The sequence below is a fragment of the Sturnira hondurensis genome, unplaced genomic scaffold (assembly GCF_014824575.4).
Source record: "Sturnira hondurensis isolate 20B ecotype Veracruz unplaced genomic scaffold, ASM1482457v3 Scaffold0016663, whole genome shotgun sequence".
NCBI classification, from domain to species: Eukaryota; Metazoa; Chordata; class Mammalia; order Chiroptera; family Phyllostomidae; genus Sturnira; species Sturnira hondurensis.
In genome coordinates this window covers 4337605-4359593 of record NW_028089294.1, presented here as the reverse complement: position 1 = coordinate 4359593, position 21989 = coordinate 4337605, and the positions used below count along the sequence as shown (strand labels likewise).

Here is a 21989-nt window from a genome sequence, read left to right as displayed (position 1 = left end):
ACTGGTGCCACATGCTGCAGAGACAAGGAATCCGGACAGATTCCTGCCCAAACTGCTACTGTCTGAAGTGACTGAGTCTTGGAGTCATTTGTTAGGAAGCCGTAGACGACAGAACAATCTCTCTGGCATCTGGGTGGAGGGTAAATCTGTAGGGCCCAGAGCACAGAAAATCCCTAGTGATCAGAAGCCTGACGCCAGAGGCAGGGAGGCTCTGATGACGGTTGGGATGGGACAGCAGCTGTGAAAACGTGACCCACCGGCACGCCAGGGAACTGTGCGCGGAGCCACGGTGTGTGCTGCGTGAGGAGCAGAGTCTGAGACAGGGAGTGTCCAGAGAGGAAGCTGACATGCGCAAAGCCTGGGAGTTAAAACAGGCAGGGCACAGTGACTGGGGGGGCAGGGTGAAGGGGAAAGCACAGTCAGTGACAGTTCTGGAGTTTGAAGCTTGCTTGGCGTGGGGGGTGTTGAAGCTGTAGCCCTTGAACATACAGAATGTGAAGGAAGAGAAGGGAAGGTGATAGTTCAGTCCCTGATGTGGTGAATTTAAGGAGCCCATAGACGTATGAACCAGAGAGAAGAGATTTGGGAATCAGTGGCATAGGTGGCAGGAAAGAATGAAGAGAATGAATTAGATGTCCTGGGACGTTGTGTGGAGTGAGGAGACTGAACTAGCATGTGCAAGACTCAGGGGTGGTGGAGACTGAGGGTTGCCTCTCAGGAGCATTCTCTCCTTCCTTCCAAGTCATGGAGCCCTGACTCCTTCTGGGCTCATTGCTGCCCATGCAAGACTACATTCTCCCGTCTCTCCTCCAGGTTGACACGGCCATGTGACTAAGTTGGGCCAGGCTGCCAGAAACGGAACTCTTCTGTTTATCTGCAGGCAAACTTCTCCAGGGCGGGGGACACACCCTTCTTCAGCCTTTCCCTGTTCTCAAGCCTGGAACACTGACACCATGTCTGCTGCTCTGCAGACGTCCAGGACCCTGCAGATGACACGCTGGGGACAGCAGAACAGAGAGCGGGATGAGGCCCGTGCCCACGATGACCTTGGAGAGGTGCTAGTATGCCTGTCTCTCTACAGGAGAGACAAATATACTTCTATTTGAATTGTCACTATTAATTTGCATGTGTGTTTTCATAGAAGTCCAAACTGAATCCGAATTGATACAACAGGTAAACAAAAGAAAGTGCTTTAGCTTGTTAAAGACCGACTCCTATTAGCTGAGAGGGCGGTTTCGGAGTGGTGTCCTTCCCCCGAGGCTGTCCACTCAGCAAACTCCTGTATTACAGGCAAAGCCTAGTGGCACACTTTCACGATAATTAAGATCTAGCTGGTTCCCTTTATGGAATACTGTCTCATTTCATGTCACTGCAATTGTCGGTGATTGGAATCACACTGTAATTATAATGCCTGTAATTTTGAAGGTGTTAATCACAGCAAAATGAATTTAAAGAATCACAAAAGGTATACTGTTTTATTACGTTTAACTCAGTGTTGAAATGAGTATTTGACCTTTACAAAATATTTCCCCATATAGCACGGAAGTTACCTGAGCTAAAAGAGCCGCCATTTCTAACGCCAGGTCCTTGTTCAGAGGAAAAAGTCCATTTATTATTTGGTCATTTGTCTGATACATTAACAGCAACTTTTCTCTATCAGTCTCTCCACGAGCTTGCATGGAGAAATAGAGTCTGTAAAAAACAGAGGAAATTTTTCATTAAATGAAATTCTTACAAAGGAAGAAAGGGTTGCTCCATGCGACACAAACTAAGGAAAAACTGCTTTGGGTTGAGGCTGAAGAACGCTTCTGTGCTATTTTTTGTGCCCTGAAAGACCAGACCCCGAAGTGTTGCCGAGAAAGGGACTAAGACACTGAGGGAAGTGAAATACGCCCTTTCTTGTGAGGAATGCTGACGTAACCCTTCGTTTCAATGGGCTGAACAGACCCAACTTTCAAAACACTCATGATATTTCCTCAATACCTTGGGCACACCAGGAACTAGGAGATGGAGGTTTCAATTCAAAACCAACATCAGATTGGAGGGGGGCAGTTTGCCCTGGGGATCTGAAAGATGATATTCGTACTTTTAAATGTTTTGGCTTTTTTGCAGCTTTAGGAGCTTTTGTTTGCCTAGCTCTTCCTCAGTCCAGTGACCCCTTGGTTCACTCACGATGCTGTTTCTGTGTGCGTGAGGTTCTGGGGCTCTGCCTCTTGGCCGCAGACCAGGCCTGGGGTGCTGGGAACGCTGTGACAGTGGGGTGGGGGAAGTAGGGGACACCTGCACGTGATTTAGTATTGTCATGACAACACAGTGGCAAGAAAAGAGAGATTTAGATCCAGCAGTTGATGGGTGTGTGCCCAACTGGCTCTGGATTTTCGGCATTTTTCTCCCTACAGACTTGAAGGAGAGGCCACACTGCCATCTGTTACAGCAGGGATCCCCGACCTCGGGCCACAGACTGGCACTGGGCACTGGGATCCCCGACATCAGGGCACAGACTGGCACTGGGCCAGAGCCGAGTGCACAGCAGGAGGCGAGCTTGAATGTCATGTGCTCCGATCATCCTGAAACCATCTCCCTGACCCCAGTCCGTGGAAAAATCGTCTTCCACAAAACTGGTCCCTGGTGCCAAAAAAGTTGGGGACTGCTGAGTTACAGTATCTCTTGCAGTAATGACCTCAAAGAGCAGGGACTGAGCGGGTAGAAGTTCAGAATCTCAGAGGAAGCCCGGTTGGGGGGATGTACTTTGAAAAGCTCTTCTTCCCTGTGACTATGAAAATTCTTTACACTCACCCTACCTTACGAATCGCTGTCCTGGACAGTCATCAGAGTGCGTTCTTAAAAACATACACTCTAAGCCCTATTTTTATCTATAACTACATGATAACAAATTGTTAAGTCAAAGAATATAGCTGGGTAATAGACATAGATGCTAAACATAAATAAAATGCTGTTAGCAAAGTGATAGAAGACAGAGAAGAAAGCTCTCCCTTTTTGGCACGCAAACATTTTTGTACAAAGCTTATTGTCTCCACTTGAAGTTAAGGTCTCTGTCTTATTCATCACTTCACCACTAGGGTTTACCTAGGTGTGACCACCAAACATTCTCAACAAAAGTTTGAATTGGTAATACAGCTAGAAGAAGGGAAAAGAACCAAGCGTACAGATGGCTACAAGTGAAAAGAGCTAATGTGCATTTTTTAACATTTCTGGCATGCAAATGAGATTGAACCTTGGAAGATAAATGAAGCACTATAAGCAAAGAAGGGAAACACAATCCCAGACCCTCAGACAGGAAAACAACATGCAGGAATCAGAGGCTCAGGCCCCTAATGAAACAGGCTGGGCTCCAACAATTATGCAGCAATTTGGAGAGAACATGGAGGGAGACTAGAGTCATAAAAATGACCAAGAAGTCAAGAAAGTGAAATCCATGGATCTTGAATAGGAAAGGTGCCAGGAGAAGGTGCTGAGTTTCTCCCAGCATGACCAGTTCCCCCCAGTCCTAAGAAGCAGAGAAAGTGGGCCTTTGTCACAGCAGGCAGGCAGGGCACAGGTGAGCTAGCGGGGGAACCCCCGCAGGTCCACCTGATTGTTGGACCAGGGAGCTGAATACAGTGGGATGGGAATCACATCACTACGCGGACTGGTACCACTACACGTGTATACATGACTCCAAGTTCAGCACAGCCCACACCACTGCTGGGTAGCCCTTTTGCTTGCCTCCAACCGGCTCCATATTTCATTCTTCAGAGCATTTATTTCCTATTGCCTCTTTTCTCATCATCGTATAAACTTAGTGATAGCCTGCCTTCACTCGCCACTTCCCTTCCCTCCATCTTCCATCATCTGCTGGTAACACTCTACTAAAACTGCGGTTGTGACTCCCTTCCCTATCTTCCTCCTGCCTCAATGGCCACCACGCAAGTCATCTGCTCAGAAGTCAGTGCTCTGAAGCCTTCCTCTGTGTTCCCACCACAGCTTGTACATACACATGTTATATTCAAGGGAAGAGCAGACATGGACGGGGCATTAGCTGTGTGGCAGACTCAGATCCAAAGGCCGACATTTAGTCCTTCAGATAGCCCTGGGGGAGGGACTGTTTTACCTCCATTCATGCCAGAGGTATCTGAGGCACAGAGGTAGGTGGTAAGCGACTTGCTCAGAGCCACACAGTGAGGGGGTGGGGGGCAGGAGTCTAACTCAGACGGTTTCTCCCCAGAAGCCGTGTTCACTGCTCTGCTATGCCGTTCCTGTTACAGAATTAATCACATTGCAAGATTAATCACAAGATTCCATGTCTATCTCTCCCTCCAAACTGCAGTGTTCTGAAGGGCAGGGAAGTTCTATTCACCTTTGAGTCCCCAGGGCTTCAACAAGGGCTGGCACTGGCTGATGCTAAACAGGTGTTCATTGCATGAATGGATAAACAAATGATAATTGGAATTGCTAAATACAGGAAGTATTTGTCCAAAAAAGCCCGAATGAATCCCCTTTCTGTAGCCTTGGGCAAATGACTTAATTCTCTAAGCTTCAGTTTCCTGATCTGTAAGATGGGAATGGTAACAATACCTACTTCACAGGGCCACTGTTAGGGTTGTACGAGATGATACAGAAAAAGAGCTCAGCACAGGGCCTGGTGTGTGCTCGGCACTCAGTACACAGTGGTTATTATTATTAATTATTATTATTATCATCGTCATCATCATTCTGTTCTGGAGGTATTTAGAATTACAAGAGTTTCTTCATGCTGGATTTTTTTGCTATTATTATAGCTGGAAAATGAGGTAAATGACATGACCCATCAAGATGCTTCTTGGCTTAGGAGCCAGTGGACACAGGCACTCTTACACCAGCTAAAAGGTGGCAGAGACGAGAATGGTAAGCTAGGCTCCACAAAATAAGAACCACCAAGGACTACTGAGTATGATTTTTTATTTCAAAGAAGGGTAAGGAAGAGCTGTCTTCTTCAGGGAAGGACCCTTGCCAGGTTTGTTTTGTTAAAAACATGCCTGGACCTTGCAACGTCAAATACGCAGCAGGACACCAAATTAAATAGGCAGCTTAAATGTGAATAGAATTTAAATATTACTTTACAAATGGTCATCTATGAGAACAAGTTTAAAACCCATTAACAAGATCTTTAACCCCTGAATCCCAATAATTAAAATTCCATAGCTTACTAAATCTTAAATTAAAACTCCATGGTCAAGAGCTGGGATTTCAGTTTGCATTCCAGGGCTGCTCATCCATGGCCGCGTGACAGGTCATGGCCAGTTCCCCTCCTGTCACTGGAAAGTAGGGCTCATTGTCTAAGCTATTTATACACAGGTGCAAAGCAAGACCTTATTTAGAAATAGTACTTTCTCATTGCTGTGGCTATCCAGCCATTTCAGGCTTCTGTTAAAAATTAAATGTTTTGGTTGAGTTGCTTCTTTCCTGATGTCAAAGCTACTCTCATGAAGGCTGTTTTTTTCCCCAACAAGGTAATTATTAAGATGAGCCATTCATGACTCTCTTGTCCGTTCTAATGGCATTTGCTAGACTTGGAGCATTATTCTTACCTGTGTCTTTCACACCGCCATTCTCCATGTCAACCAAATTTAACTTTGGTTCTGACCACAGCCATCAGGGCAGAATTAGTATTATTAAATAAGCATTCATAAAGTGTGCATTATTAGAAATAGTCTTAGACATGAAAGTAATTCTATTTAGTGCCAACAAAACCTAATGAGAATTCCTGAGCCTCTTGCACATAAAGATGCACAGCAGGTCAGGTCTGGGAGCTGGCTTCCTTCCACCAGGTACGATGAAGGGACAGGGCAGCAAGGTGGACCTTTAGACCAGTGCTTCTCGAAACTCAGCATCTGCCTAAGGGTCCCCTGGAGAATGGCCACAACACAGACTCCTGGGTCTTACTCCAGAGATTCTGACTCATGAGGGCTGAAGTGTGCCTTGGTACTATGCATTGCTAATGTGTTCCCATGTGGTGCAGAAGCTGCAGGGCCAGGGCCCACAGGTTGGGGCATCACCACTCCAGCCATCACAGAACTAAAACAAGCACCTGGAAGCCCCAAGTCCTCCAGCCTGCTGTCCTTCTAGTCACTGAAGGGCCACACATAACGGCTGTCATCATGGAACTGGGTTCCTCTGGGAGCGGAGCCTATTAGCTTCTATCACCTAAGTAACCTTGCTCATCTCTAGAAAAGCATGGTTTTTAAACTTTAAACACTGAAGCTTAACTGTCACCTTGCTATGTCCTCAGAACTCTTGCTCATGAGCCCCCTGAAGAGCGAAGTTCTGGTGGCCCAGAACCACTGTTACCCAGATCAAACAGTGTGGCTGGCTGTACCACAGGAGTCCAGAATATGAATGCTCCACATTTCCTTAACTGTTCCTCTGTATTTAGTATGCTATAAGCCCCTCTTACTGCACCCCCCCCACTTCTGAAAAACATGGCAAAGAAGATGCTGGGAAACCCTGCAATACTCTTGCCTACTTATGTGGGTGTTTCTGTGGGATAGGTTATTAGAAGAGAAATCCCGAACTGGATCAAAGGCTAGTACATTGTTTATATTATATTGCTACCTTTACTTCTTGCATTCCAAAAATAGGCCTCTGAGAGAAGTCAATCCTACACCAATAATTCCACTAGATGCTTAGTCTGATATTTTAGATTCTTTATTTTACGGGGCATAAGAGCTGAATAAAATTAGCAAAATGCCTTTTTTTGTTGTTAATATCAGTGAACACTATTAAGTACCACCTTCTGCTAATACGTAGGAGAAAAGATGATATTTAAAAAGAGGTTGACATTCGATATAGCAAAAAGAAAAATAAAATATCTGGGAATAAACCTAGCCAAGGAGGTAAAAGACCTGTATACAGAAAACTACACAACACTGAAGAAAGAAATTAAGGAAGACACAAACAAATGGAAACATATACTGTGCTCATGGATTGGAAGAATTAACATCATCAAAATGTCCATACTACCCAAAGCAACTTACAGATTCAATGCAATACCTATTAAAGTACCAATGACATAGTTCACAGACATAGAACAAACACTTCAAAAATTTATATGGAACCATAAATGACCCCAAATAGCAGCTGCAATTTTGAGAAAGTAGAACAAAGTAGGAGGGATCACAATACCTGATACCAAACTGTATTACAAGGCCACTGTAATCAAAACAGCCTGGTACTGGCACAAAAACAGACACATGGACCAATGGAACAGAACAGAGAGCCCAGAAATAAACCCAAATCTCTATGGTCAATTAATATTTGACAAAGGGGGCAGCAACATAAAACGGACTAAAAATAGCCTCTTCAACAAATGGTGTTGGGAGGACTGGACAGCTACATGCAAAAAATGAAACTCGAGCACCAACTTACACCATACACCAAAATAAATTCAAGGTGGATAAAAGACTTAAATATAAGCCATGACACCATTAAAGTTCTAGAGGAGAACACTGGCAGGAAAATCTCAGATATTGCACATGGCTAAAGAAAACAGTATTAAAATAAAAAGACAACCAACTGTATGGGAAAACATATTTGCCAATGATACCTCAGACAAGGGTTTAATCTCCAAAATGTACAAAGAACTTACATCACTCTACTCTAAGCAGACAAGCAACCCAATTAAAAAGTGGGTGAAGGACTTGAACAGACATTTCTCCAAGGAGGACATACAGAGGATCCAGAGACACATGAAAAGATGATCAATGTCACTAGCTATCAGAGAGATGCAAATTAAAACTACAATGAGATACCACTTTACACCGGTGAGAATGGCTATCATAAACAAAGCAACAAACAAGTGTTGGAGAGGTTGTGGAGAAAAGGGAACCCTAGTGCACTGTTGGGGGGATTGCAGACTGGTACAACCACTATGGAAAACAATATGGAATTTCCTCAGAAAACTAAAAATGGATCTGCCTTTTGATCCAGCAATTCCACTGTTAGGAGTATATCTTAAGAACCCTGAAACACCAATACAAAAGAACCTATGCACCCCAATGTTCATAGCAGCACAATTTACAATAGCCAACAGTTGGAAGCAACCTAGGTGCCCATCAATAAATGAATGGATCAAAAAACTATGGTACATTCACACAATGGAATTCTATGCTGCAGAAAGAAAGAAGGAACTACTACCCTTTGCAACAGCGTGGATGGAACTGGAGAGCATTATGCTGAGTGAAATAAGCCAGGCGGTGAAAGACAAATACTATATGATCTCACCTTTAACAGGAACCTAAACAACAAAACAAACAAGCAAGCAAAATATAACTAAAAGACACTGAAATACAGAACAGGCTGACAGGGACCAGAGAGGAGAGGGGAGGGAATTTCAGGGGAAAAGGGGAAGGATTCACAGGAACAAGGATACAGGACACATGGAAAAAAACTAAGGGGGGTGGAAATTGGAGGGAGGTGGTGAACACTGGGCGGGGGTGGGCTGGGATGGGAGTAAAAGAAAGAAAACTGTACTTGAAGAACAATTAAATAAGTAAATTTAAAAAAAATAAAAAGAATGTGAGAAAAATATCTGATTTCTGACCAAATGCCCAAGTATGTTAAGGTTGTATCTGTTGAGAAGGTGTATGCTCTAACTGCACTGGCTTTTTAACCATTTCTGAAGCCCTGACAGACCTCCCTCTACAGGCTTTTGGACAATCTTCTCTGCCTGTTTCCACGCTCCCACGCCAGCCATCCTTTCAGACCTTGACCTAAGCACCACCTCCCCAAGGCTCCCACTGTCTCCAGCTAAGTCTGGCTTCTAGTTCCGTGCTCTTCAGAACCACACTCTTCTCTTTCCTGTGCGTGATTTACAACTGTCTTCCTCGCTAGCTTATCCATTCCAAAAGTTCAGGGACTGTGTTTGTGTTTGTTTTTATTATATTTTATCCAGAGCATCTAGTGAAGTGCCTGGCTTATTGCTGACACTCAGTAAATACTGTGAGAGGAAGAGAAAGAGAGAGAGAGAGGATATGAAAGAATAAGAATCAATGAATATGAATATATCACTTTTAAGGTATGAGTAACAAATATTTCTTCTCACAGAAGATGTGTAGTATTTAGTCTTTATGAAAAGTTTCACAATAGTGTTAAAAAAAACTTGAAAGTGAAAAATTCACCCTATGCTAAGATGGCAGCTATTTATTTCCTGTAGTTTTTTTCTAATCTTCATCCAAATGCATATTTCTATAAAATACAATTATTCATGACATTAAGGGACGAGAATTAGCAATGAAATTTTATGTGACAGTTTCTTCCTGCAGTAGAGTTATGATTTGTAAAAAAATATGCCAATAAATCAAACTTTTAAGGCTCCTTAGTAGGGAACTAAATTGTAAGTGCATGATTTGAAGGCAAGCATATATTCCTACTTTGGTAGTTGGCGATGGTCTTACACACCTGTTTTTATAAGTTAGACGAACAGTTCTCGTACCTTCCCACTTCCCAGGCTGCTGTTCTTTGGAGGCCTGTTCCCACTTAGAAATAATGTCACAAATCTAGAAGAGAAGTGAAAAGTGGAGATTTATAATATTTTTCAAATTGGTATAGTTTGAAAACAGGCATGCCTTACACTAAAAAATTTCCAATTAGCGTGATCACACCAAACAGACCGAAGCTTTTTGTTTCAAGCTCTTGAAGCTGCTCTTGAGTGCAGCTCTAGACTTTAGGATTTAATTGTAAATTGCTCTTTGGTCCACGTATCCCTCTGGACACACATTAACTTTGGACGGTAGAATTCGTTTTTTATTCAGAATAGAATTTTAATGAAGAACGACATGAGGCTGGAAACAGGAGGATTACTGGAATTTTCTCATGATTTAGTCACTGAAGAAGCAACTTTTCTACCTTCTGAGTCTATAAAGACCGCAGTCATACCAAAGAAATCTGGACTACAATCTTAAGTCTTTGATCGGGAAAGAACAAAAATTCTTTGGGAACCAAATAAATGCTTGTTTATTTAACAGATCATTTACAGAAATAGAAATAAGTTTTCAAAAATCTGTGGTAAGCAGTCATTCCCCAAAGCCCCTGATATTCACTCAGCTCATGTCAGCCAAAAATGCTAGCTTGTCTTCTTGAGCAATTCATTAACAGTGATATTCTAGGAATGTCTGTCTGAAAAATTTACATTTGGATTCGTTGAACTGAACAGCATATGCTTGGAGCTGAGGAGAAAAGACATTGATTTACCTAGATTTCTTAATATGCAGTGGAAGGCAGAGGCCAAGAGGTGCAGGGGAAGCCATCACCCACTCACCAGCAGGCCTAAGGAACTAGGTGCGAGCTTTAACAGCATTCTGCAGAACCCCACGGAGCCCAAACAGGCTGTTCTGCAAGTGGAGCTAGACTGGGGGGGTTCCTAATGTTGCACATGCCCCGAACCTGGAAGCTATTACTTATAAATCTAGTTCTTCCCCTACTCTGCTCCAGTTCTGTCATCTCCAATCCCAGACATACCTTCGTCCAGTAACAAGTCACTTATTCCCACGGGCAATCAAGGACCACACCAAGGAAGGAAAGGGGCCAGATCCAGCTCTGGAAAGGAGTCATCTCCCGCTCCAGGCCTTGGTTTCCTCATTTGCTAATATTTGTTTTTCTAAGGTTCCTTCTGGTTCTGTAATTCTACATGTCTAGTTGTCACCACCACTAGAAACTTTATTAGTCATTTCACTATGGCCTGGAAAAGACTGTTTAAAAATCTTCCAGTTCTGTCTTGCTCATGATTTTCCTTATGTCTTTATTTCCCCGGGTCCATTTTCTATTCATTCTTCAAAACCCAGTTCCGATCTTCCCTACTTCCCACTGTTGGGCTTAATGTCCCCTCTGTGGGATGTTCGCAGCCCTCTTAACACGTCGACTGCTTTCCAGTTTGAAGTTATTAGTGTACACGGCTGCTCTTCCCTAAGCAAATCCAAAGTTTGCTGTGGGCAGAGACTTTTTCTGATACTTTGTATTTTCCAGAGGGTCTAGTCCAGTTCCTGGGATACAATAAATAGTTCAATAAATATTACTGAGTGAATAAATCAAATGGAAAGCCATTTTATTGGAGCTTCCACACCCCCACCTAATATTTAGGGTTATTATTACTACTATTAATCCTTTCCCCCTCCTTAACATGAAGTATGTGTGTGTGCAGTTATATAAGAATTCTATGGCTCTGACAAAGTCCTGCAAGTTCTTTTACCGTGAAGATTAGATTGTTTAAATTTTTTGAAAACTCCTGAACTAAACTTGTGCAAATAGCGAATAGTAGCTGCGTTGCTGTTTGCTGGGTGCGCCTCCTTAAAAGGACTTAGTTTCACCTTGATGTTTCCTTGAAGACAATGCTCCAAATCCCTGCCAGAAGGATCGTCGGTGAACAATGCAAATCCAGACTGCGCTGGCTTCCTCATTCCTGTGTCCTGGTTCAAAGTATTCAAAAATTCTTCCACTGTGGTGGATGCGTCAAATCCAACTACCTAAACAGAAATAACAAAGTCGTTCTCTAAATAAAAAAACTATGTGCGTTTCAAACTTAGATTTTAGTGGGGAAGCAGGACATACCTGATGCATGATTAATGGTACCCTATATTTATCTGGGTGCTCCCGCACCTCCCCTACCCCCTGCATAGCGCCACTGGAGAAAATTCATGTTGTCTTTAGTCATCAGCTTGCTGTAAGAATTCAGAAATCCTGGCTTCAGCCAACTAACAGGAATTCAAAATGGACAGGTAATTTGACAGCTGTAAACATTTTGCAGAGATATTATGCCTACCCATTAAAAGCAAACCAAGAGTTACAGTATTGTATGTAATCTTCAAGCAGATGGAAAAAATAAACAAGAAATATACTTAAACCAAGTGAACTTTTATGCATTTAATGTTTGCTTTTTAATAGGCAGTTAAGTATCTGAATTCTGTGATAAAAGGCTTAGGGCTACAAAGACTAATTGCTAGTTTTGGAACATGCTCAATTCACGTGATTAGCGAGTATCTAGATCTGAGAGTTGGGAGGGCCCACATAATTTTTCCTAGATAATTCCTGAGATTTGGAGACTTTAAAGGGGCTGGACTTGCACACACCCATGTTAATAATTACTTCCTCATCTAGCAGGTGCACTGGTGACCTCAACAGAAGTATTTTTGTTTTCTCCATCAGAACCGTAATGGCAGGGAAACTCCTCCCTTATTTGGTTCAGTATAGATTTGTTTTTAGTGTGAATCCTTTTCAGCAAAGCTGTTTCAAAACTCAGCTGTTCTGAATTAATTTGCGAGTTTCCCACGGCCAGCGGCTGACGAAGGTAGGCAGACAGTCTCATTTCTCAGTTGTCCAGAGTTGATATTGTACGTAGGACCCTAGGCTGGGTGTGCTTCCTTCAGGGTAGAAAGTCTAACCTACCTGATATATCCCGTTCATGAAGTGCACAGGGATACTGAAGGGCAAAGAATGATGATAAGGATTTCGGAGAAGGGTTGAAAGAATTTCCATTCTCGAGGGTCTTGCTTCTCGATCTCCGTTTTGTTGTGTTCTTTCTACACATCGCTGGCAATAAATGGCATATTTTCCAAATTCTGTCCTATAACACAAAACTTAAGATATAGCCTAAGAATGAATTTAATTAAGACAACCTACTATATACACAAAGCCATTCAGAAAGCTCTCCTTGGTGTACATTATTACAATGCACTATGCTAATTTTGACAGTGATTTTTCTCTTTTCGTGATACTGTTAAGTCTCTGTAACTTTCCTCAGACTCTACCTTCTTTTCTACCCTTTTCTGGAAGGACACAACACAGCCCATAATATGAGCCCCCACTGTTGTTTACTGCACCCCCCCAAATAAACTACTTTCACTCCTTATCTCAGGGACTGCTTTGGGGGAGATTCAAATAAAAGAAATCAAAAGATAAGGACTCTTGAAAAAAATAACCAAACCACCCCTAATGCACTTTTTTTTTTTACATCAATGTGTGGTTGCCTCCCAGGCACCCCCTACTGGAGACCTGGCCAGCAACCCAGGCATGTGCCATGACTGGGAATGGAACCTGTGACCCTCTGGTTTGCAGGCTGGTGCTCAACCCACTGGGCCACACCAGCCAGGGCTCCCTAATGCACTCTTGGTATCAACACTTCAGGGCTTGTATTGTATTGTTGACTCTTTACAGGATCTGCTCGCAGTGACGGCAGGAACTACACTTTATTGTCTCCTTATCACCCTTCAGGCAGTGCCTTGGATGTAGGACACAGGGATGCTGCTTCATTTGCTTAAGTTAGTGATGTTAGTTCTTGTTACTTCTACTTTCTTTGCTTTTGCCAATGACTAAATGAAACTTGCCAACAAAGCATTCTTGGTCTTTATCATATTATTATAGTCACAAGACGAATTTTAAAATACCAGTTGTTATATAGTCGACATATGGGGGGACCCCAAAAACCCAGAATTTATTTATAAAATATTGTGTATTTAACTCATATTCTTACATGTTTAAACTTCAGTCACCTTCGAAGTATTCTCCATGTGATGCCATACCGAGACTTTTTTTCCACTGATCAAAAGTTTTTGAATTCATCAATTTTGATGCCATTTAATGTTTCTGCTGTTTTTTTAAATATATTTTATTGATTATGCCATTACAGTTGTTCTATTTCCATTCCCTTCATTCCCCTCCCCCCTGCACACCCCCTCTCCCACCATCCCCCCTTTAGTTTATGACCACATGTCTCAAATACTTTAGATTCTATATTTCCCCTACTATTCTTGCTCTCCCCCCTATCTATTTTCTACCTACTATCTATGCTACTTATTCTCTGTACCTTCTCCCCCCTTCTCCTCCTCCCACTCCCCCTGTTGCTAACCCTCCATGTGATCTTCATTTCTATGGTTCCACTCCTGATCTAGCTGTCCTCTTGGTTTGCTTTTGTTTTAGGTGTGGTTTTTAATAACTGTGAGTTTGCTGTCCTTTCACTGTTCATATTTTTATCTTCTTTTTCTTAGATAAGTCCCTTTAACATTTCATATAATAAGGGCTTGGTGATGATGAACTCCTTGAATTTGATCTTATCTGAGAAGCACTTTATTTGTCCTTCCATTCTAAATGAAAGCTTTGCTGGATAGAGCAATCTTGGATGTAGGTCTTTGGATTTCATGACTTGGAATACTTCTTTCCAGCCCCTTCTTGCCTGTAAGGTCTCTTTTGAGAAATCCACTGACAGTCTGATGGGAACTCCTTTGTAGGTGACTGTCCCCTTATCTCTTGCTGCTTCTAGGATTCTTTCCTTCATTTTAATCTTGGGTAATGTAATTATGATGTGCCTTGGTGTGTTCCTTCTTGGGTCCAACTTCTTTGGCACTCTCTGAGCTTCCTGGATTTCCTGGAAGTCTATTTCCTTTGCCAGACTGGGGAAGTTCTCTTTTATTATTTGGTCAAATAAGTTTTCCACTTGTGGCTGTTCCTCTTCCCTTTCTGGTACCCCTATAATTTGGATGTTGGAATGTTTAAAGATGTCCTGGAGGTTCCTAAGCCTCTCCTCATTTTTTCGAATTCTTGTTACTTCATATTTTTCTGTTTGGTCATTTTTTTCTTCCTTCTGGTCCACCCCCTTGATTTGAGTCCCAGTTTCCTTTCCATCACTATTGGTTTCCTGTGAATTTCCCTTCATTTCAATTAGTTTAGCCTTCATATGTTCCTCTAATTTGTGACTAAAATCAACCAGTTCTGTGACCATCCTGATCACCAGTATTTTGAACTGTGCAACTGAGAGGTTCGCTATTTCTTGGTCACTTATAGAGTTATCGGCTCTGGGGCTTTGAGTTCTTCTTGAGCCATATTTTGGACTGTTCATGCTTGTTAGGTAGGAGGAGTGGAGCCCTAGGTGTTCACCAGGGCGGGGCAACTCAGTTGCTGGGTTGTGATGCTGAATGTGGGGGCGGGGTCAAAGAGGAGCAATGGCGGCCCCCTCTGCAGCTTCCTGCTACTGCGGCCAGCTCGGTCCATCTCACCGCTTGCTCCTTTGATGGTTTATCTGCGCGTGAATGTGTGACCTCGGTCAGCCTACTGCCTTGTGCCTTCACTGGGTCTGCCACCCCACATCTGCAATCCGTCCACAGCTGCCTGAGCGCCTGGGGTTGGGGGATCTTTCCTGCCCGACCCTGCTCCGCTGCTGGCTCCGCCCGTTACCGGTCCTGGTTGAATGGTTCGTTGTTGTTGGACTTCCATATAGTTCAATTTTCTGTGTTTTGGCTGCGTTTTTGTTTACTAAACTTTTATTGTCTTTAAACTTGGTTGTGGGAGAAGGCACAGTGTTTCCACCTACACCTCCATCTTGGCGGAAGTCTCATTCATCTGTGTTTCTGCTGTTTTTTGTTTCACCTCTTCCACATCGGCAAAATGTTTCCCTTTGATGACTTTTTTCATCCGGGGAAAAAAGTCACTCAGGCAAGACTGGGTGGATAGAAAGAGTAGGGCACAGGGGTCATGCTGTTTGGGTCAAAAACTGCTGAACACTCAGCATGATGTGGGCAGATGGAAATCACCCATCATGAAATGGGTAAACACATGGGAAGAGTCTTCAAAAAAAATTCACTGAATCCAAATGCAGCCTCTCACAACAACACCAGCTGGTACACACTGACGCACATGGGTTCCTAGAACACTCACCTAGCCGGGGAAGCCTCTACTACCAAGGGCCCTGCCCTCCAGAAGATAATTCTGAGTTTTTTTTGCATCCTCCCTTGTATGGTAATTATATTAACAAATGTAAAGAAAATAACAATAAATAATAGCATAGGATAACTTAACACATGATGTAGCAGAGTTCTTGTTTGAAGAATGTGGAAGTTAGTATTTGACTACTAAACAAGGTAAGAAAGTATCTTTAAACAGAAATGTATTTCCTCTTTATCCTATAAAACATGAATGTCTTAAACAATGTTAAGCATTAAACAAAACCACTGGAGTAAATGAATGTAAAAGCTGGATGGACAGAGATCTTATTTGCCCTCCTTTGTTATATATAATTTTCTCTCTGTTAATAAAATCAGATTGATAATACCTCTTAATATATTTGTATTCAAGTGTCTTCTAGGAAGATTTTAAAATGCCACCCTTTGTCTGGGTGATTGGTCAGTGATTGCAACTGAAGTCATGTGACCCTGACAACAAAGTCCCCCAAACATATTAACAACTGGAGAGTATTTTTCTGCTGCTTCACAGTTGTTTTTTTTTTGTTTGTTCCTTTGTGTTTGTTTGTTTATCTTGGTCCCAGAGTCTATTTAAGGAGCCCAACATCGACCTCTGAGACAAAATGACCCTGATAACCCTTGGCTGGATGCCCTGGGTCCCAGCGTAGAAAGCCATTGTGACAGTTGGATTTTAAATGTCTTTTTACAAGGAAATAAAAATTCTGAAGAAATTCAAGGACACACAAGTATCAAAGGAGGGAAGACCATTAGGGAAGTTTTCCACATAAAGAATTCAATGTGGAAAAAACAAGATACTTTCTGTTATAACGGTAACTAACACTAAGTCATTCATAATTGAAATATACTCAGACCTTTCACTTAAAAACTTTGTCAGGTTCCAAGCTTTCATGGCATTCTTCTGTAAGAGATTTTACATAACACACACAATATTTTCCAAGCTCGACATAAAAGATAACCAAAGGTTCCCTATACCAACACGTGTCTCATACATTCTCCTATAAATGTGCCTGGCAAGTTTCTAAATACTTAGAATTTATCGTAGGTTTTCAGAGGCCACGCAGATGGTTCAGCTGGCTAGTTTTCTGCACACCTGGAATCCGCATTCCTCTGTAGGTGGAGCCTGAGGAGCCACAGGAAAGGATGGTGGGGAAGGAAGAGCCCAACGCAGAGCGCCAAGAGCTGCCAAGCCTGGGGAAAGAGAGGAGCACAGGTCAGACGCCACGTGGCAGAGATCCAAATCAGAGCCAGTGCGACTGTCGAAGTTGATAGTCTTCCTTCTTTGGTGTGTGTGTGAGTGTGGTTTTCAAGGTTTTATTTATTTTGGTAGTTGGTAGCCTTTCTTGAGCTCAAATATGTTGGCTTCTTCCAACTATACCTTTATCTTCTCAGAGCACTTATAATACATAAAAACATTAAAAAGCCACACTGGGTCAAATCCACAATCCACCTAGTTATGCATTTTGTTGTCTACTGCTAAGATGCCAAAAGACATGCAGATAAGGTGATCCTACTGACATCACACTCAACGAGTAGGAACATTGCTTTTTGTCGTTGTTGTTATTTATGGATTTACTCATCCACTGAAACGTTAGTCATGACCTTGACAGAGGGCAGATGGAAGACGAGTGGGGGAGAGGGAGGAATCAATGTGGGGGAGTGGGTAAGGCAGGGGGGAGTATTGGGGGGAAAATGGGGACAGCTGTAACTGAACAATTAAAAAAAAGAAAAATAGTAAAAAAATCATATATCCCCAAAGAAAACCAATCTACCCACACATACATATATACATACAAAAATAAGAGGCAAGTATACAAATATTAACAGATTAGGTAACAGGATTATATGTGACCTTTCCTTTTTCTTTGCTCTATTCTGTATTCTTTCCTATTTTAAATTGTTTTCCATTAAGCAAGTACAGCTTCAATACTTTTTAAAGTGTTATATGAAAAAGGAGGAGGGGAAAACAAAGCTCTGTCCTTACTCTTTTTGAGTTACTTACAATCAAATTTTTTCAAATAACCAACAGAAGGAACGACTGACTGCTGTGGGAGCCGGGGAAGAATTCACAGGAGAGGTGTGGCTGGGGCGGACTGTAAGGGCTACAGGTGGGAACAGAGCAGGGAGATCCCAGTAACAGGAGCAGTGCCCCACGCAAAGTAGGAAACAACGTAAAGACAGGGTGTGTTTCAAGAATGCGGAGCTTTTAGGCCTTCATCGTGTGCTGGAGGCTGGATGCATAAAATGAAGTGGAGGAAGAGGCCACTGGAGCCAGATAATGAAGGGCACTTAATGCACATGAGGCTTAGGCTTCAAAATCCATCTCCCGCACAGGCCCCTCTACCCAAGGCTCTGGGAAAAGCCCTACCAACTGTATTTACACGATCATGTTCTTTCAAAATGTGGAAAAAGAATACAAAATGTTAATTGTATAAAGGTCCAAGTCCCACAAAACCTAGGAGTCCTGTATGATAGGATAAGAAATTTCTATTTCATCCTGTAGTTAACAGGAGTCAGTAAGCAAAGATTAAAACAGGCATTCATTGAAGAGTAAACATAAGCGACTAAAAATCACCTGAAAAATATACTCAGCTGCACTAATAATTAAAGAAATGCATTGTAAATCAATAGTGAAATATCACTTTTTACCTGGAAAAATTTAAAAGAAGAATAAACAGAATATTGTTGGAGATATATGGAAATCCTAGAGATGAATTCCAAAAACTTCCCTGGACTTGTACTCAAGATTTGGGTTCGAAGATGTACACTGCAGAAGTATTTATTATAAGAAAAATAATTGGGAAAACCTAAATGGATAGTCACTGATATGAATGTAGTCATTAATGTTTTGAAAAATGTTGAAGAACCCAGGGGAAATAAATATATTCTATAGCTTTAAAAAATTAATATGCACACTGTAACCCTAGAAATGTGAAAAATGTGAGCGTGTATAAATATACACACATACTTCAGAAACACGTAAATATATAAATAAACTCAAAGAGTATACATCAAAATATTAATAGCTATTTTTCTTTCTTATACTTTTTGTATTTCCCAAATGTCTTTATTGAATATGCATCATTCTTACAATGAAGACAGCAACATCATTTTAAATTGCATGTGTGTGTATCATATATATACCTGCAATGGTCCTGGTTGATTCTGTGGCTGTCTCCGTCTTGTCTGTTTAATGAGCTGACAGAAAATTTCATTCTGTAGCTCAGGATGTGTCAGACAGATCTGCAAAGCACTTTGGGCTAGAGACACGTGGTAATCAATTGCAGGGGAGTCAACTGCGGCATTTATAAAAAGCTGGCAGGTCTGAATTAGGAAAAAAAATTACATACTCAAGGCGATGAATGATTAGATTTATTCTGCATGAATTATATTGATTCCATTCTTAGTCACAGTTTTTTTCAAATGGATGAAAAAGATATATTATGGTAATACCAAGCAAAAGAAATCCAGAGTGGCTACATTAATATCCAACAAAGTGGATTTCAGAGCAAGGATTTCTGCCAGAGATAAAGAGGGTCACTTTATAATAATACAGGGGGTCAGTTCATCTAGAGGACATAACAATCCTAAATGATTATGTACTTAACAAAATATATGAAGCAAAAATTGGTAGGCCTGCAAGGAGAAAGAGACAAATACATAATTACAGTTGGAGATTTCAATACACCTCTCTTAATAACTGAGAGAACGAGCAGACAGAAAATCAGTAAGGATTTGAAAAACACGAACACTACAAAGCCACCTGACCCGGCTGACACACACAGAGCACTCCGCCGGACAAGGGCAGGATACGCGTTCACCTTAGGGGCATACAGAACACGAACGACCTCTCGTTCACCAGGCTATCGACTTCGCAAGAACAAAAACTGTGACCTATTTATCTTTTTATTCTCCACACAGCCGAGAGTGACAGAGCAAATGTTCAATGAATGAACGGATTTAAAATCTGATTAGACACAATATATCTAAGAAACACTGAAGTGTTAAGGAACACCAGTGGTTGACTTTAATTATTGTGTCGTTATACAGTAGGTAGTCTTCATCTCTTCTGAGGACAGAATCTAATGAAATAAATTCAGTCTCTACCCTAAAGTATGGCTGCCCCAGCATTACAGCATGCAATAATCACTGAAAAGATGTTTCCAGCATTCAATTGCATCATGTTAAGGAAGTATCTGTCACTATTTTGGGGAGAAGAGTCACTAGGAGCTCACTGATGACAAAAGATAAAATAGCTGAATGCTGATATAGCTGAATGTCAGCTTCCAAGTGCTCAGGGGTCTTGAACAAGCTGAATAATGAGGACTGGAGAGAAGCACTGGAGAAGGAGGGGGCTGGTCCCTCTCCCAACACTGAGGTAGGTGGGATGGATGGAATCTCTCCACCGGAGAGGTTAATGGGTAAATGATTCTCCTGCTATTGCGTCTCACATCACCCAAACTAGGCATAGTTCATTCCAGTAAACCCAAATCCTCACTCAGCAAGCACACTAAATTCACCTAGTTTTATTTCAGTCTATTCTTCATAATAATCACATTTAAAATTTTCTTGGAAAAAGTGAAACTTTATACCCTCAATTATTTATTATTATTTTTCCAACTACATTTTTAATAACATATAACTCCAGATAAAATTGTACCTTAAACAATTTAATAGCTTCTGTCTGCAGAGCTTCAGAAGGCAGTGTGGTCAGAGGGGAAACAACTCCTTCCTTGCTGTGACACAGTGTGGGGTGTCTCCAAATCTGAGAGGCTAAATGCAGAACAAAATAAGAGCAGAAAACAGAAAGAGTCGCTTATTTTGGCCTCTCATTTATTAGCCCTTTAGAAATTAGTTCATTCAGGCCTGGCTCAAGACTTTAAGTCACCAAGGTCATGAAAAACCTTTGGCAACATTATTTCATTTCATTTTCCTGACCACTGGGGATTCTTATGTTCCGGTTTCCGAGAAAGGAAATCTAGGAGAGGTTGGTCCTAATAGTCTTGGCTGAAACAAGTCACCAGGGCAATATTATGTTGCTTACATGTGCTAAAAACTGGCAACCCAGGTAAGGAGATGATTACACAGGAGAAGGAGCTACAGAAAGATTTAGACAGGAGAAGCCAAAGTAGGAGGAACAGAATGATAAAGAAGAACTTGAAGTCATTCCTAAAATCAACATTTATTAAATTCCCATGTTGAATAATGAGATTAAAATGTGATCCCTGAAATTAAATAAAGCATAATACAGAATCTAAACTCTCAACTGGGAAACCTTAACCCATTAAAAATAATTCCAGTGCATAGCAACAAATGCTATGAAAGAGTTAAATGGCAAAGTGCACTGGGGCATAATTTTAATATTTATTCAGAACCTTTCATGAGCCAGAAGCTGAGTTGGAGTGGGCTGGCTGGGCGAGCTTCTATGGGAGGTAGGATTTTATCAGGTTGGTGAGGAATGGGAAGGAAGGGGGGCATTTCAGGCAGAGGGGTAATGTGAGCAAAGGCAGAGGTATCACAGAACATGGAATTTAGGGGGATGATGGTGTCCCCGATGCCTAAGAACCACAGTGAAAATCCTGGCCCGTGACAAGAAAAGCCAGTGAAACGGTACGTACATTGCAAGGAAATGAACCCACAAAGAGAAAACTCCATTAGGCTAAGGAGGTTAGGGTCCATTTCATAAACCATAAAGCCTTATAGGTTATGAACTTACAAGGGTCTCCTTCAATATTTAGCAATTTACACACGAGTTGTTCGAATTCAGTGCCAACATTTATATTGTTACTTCCAGCTGCCACAGTCAGATGATAAAGCCAAGTGTCCTTAAAAACAAAACATATTAATAGAGATGTTAACCAATATCTAATTTTTGGTGACAATGGAAAAAACTTATATAAATAGTAGAAAACTTTGACACTAAAAAAAACTCCTTAATTATAAAACAATAACTAAAAGCCACTTATTCACACAGCTCTGAAGCAGGCTCACTTCAATTGTGCTCATAGTATATTTTCACACTGTTCACATTTTTATTATTTTCTATAATTAAGGAAAGTATACGATGTTAGGAGACTAGAATAAATACAACCAGTTAATATTTCTTTAAGAAATATGATAAATTTTATCACGTTTAAAATCTGACTCCCATTGCCTACAAATAACATATATAAAATGCTTAAGAAATCTAGAAAATTTAAAGAAGAATTAATACCAAGAACAAACTTACCTCAGCACAGTAAGGACCATATAAGAAAGGCCCACAGATAATAT

The 21989-nt window shown here is 41.5% G+C and overlaps 1 protein-coding gene across 2 annotated transcripts in view; it reads right to left on the bottom strand.

Annotated features, from left to right (window-relative positions):
- The window catches only part of PLEKHH2 (pleckstrin homology, MyTH4 and FERM domain containing H2), a 101079-nt gene that overhangs the window by 10134 nt on the left and 68956 nt on the right, over positions 1 to 21989 (bottom strand). Inside the window, exons 18-25 of one of the 2 annotated variants that reach the window (XR_005069531.1) lie at positions 21433 to 21541; positions 20377 to 20489; positions 18861 to 19040; positions 16810 to 16907; positions 12415 to 12592; positions 11340 to 11495; positions 9470 to 9533; positions 1551 to 1692 (exon numbers count right to left, since the gene is read on the bottom strand). Coding sequence is in view for 1 of the 2 variants with exons in the window: in XM_037066576.1 (XP_036922471.1) it covers positions 1551 to 1692; positions 9436 to 9533; positions 11340 to 11495; positions 12415 to 12592; positions 16810 to 16907; positions 18861 to 19040; positions 20377 to 20489; positions 21433 to 21541 (1074 nt within the window). In the remaining variant the exon portion in view is untranslated. Of the gene's footprint in view, positions 1 to 1550; positions 1693 to 9435; positions 9534 to 11339; positions 11496 to 12414; positions 12593 to 16809; positions 16908 to 18860; positions 19041 to 20376; positions 20490 to 21432; positions 21542 to 21989 lie in introns of both variants that reach the window. The other variant, XM_037066576.1, reaches the window with a different exon arrangement.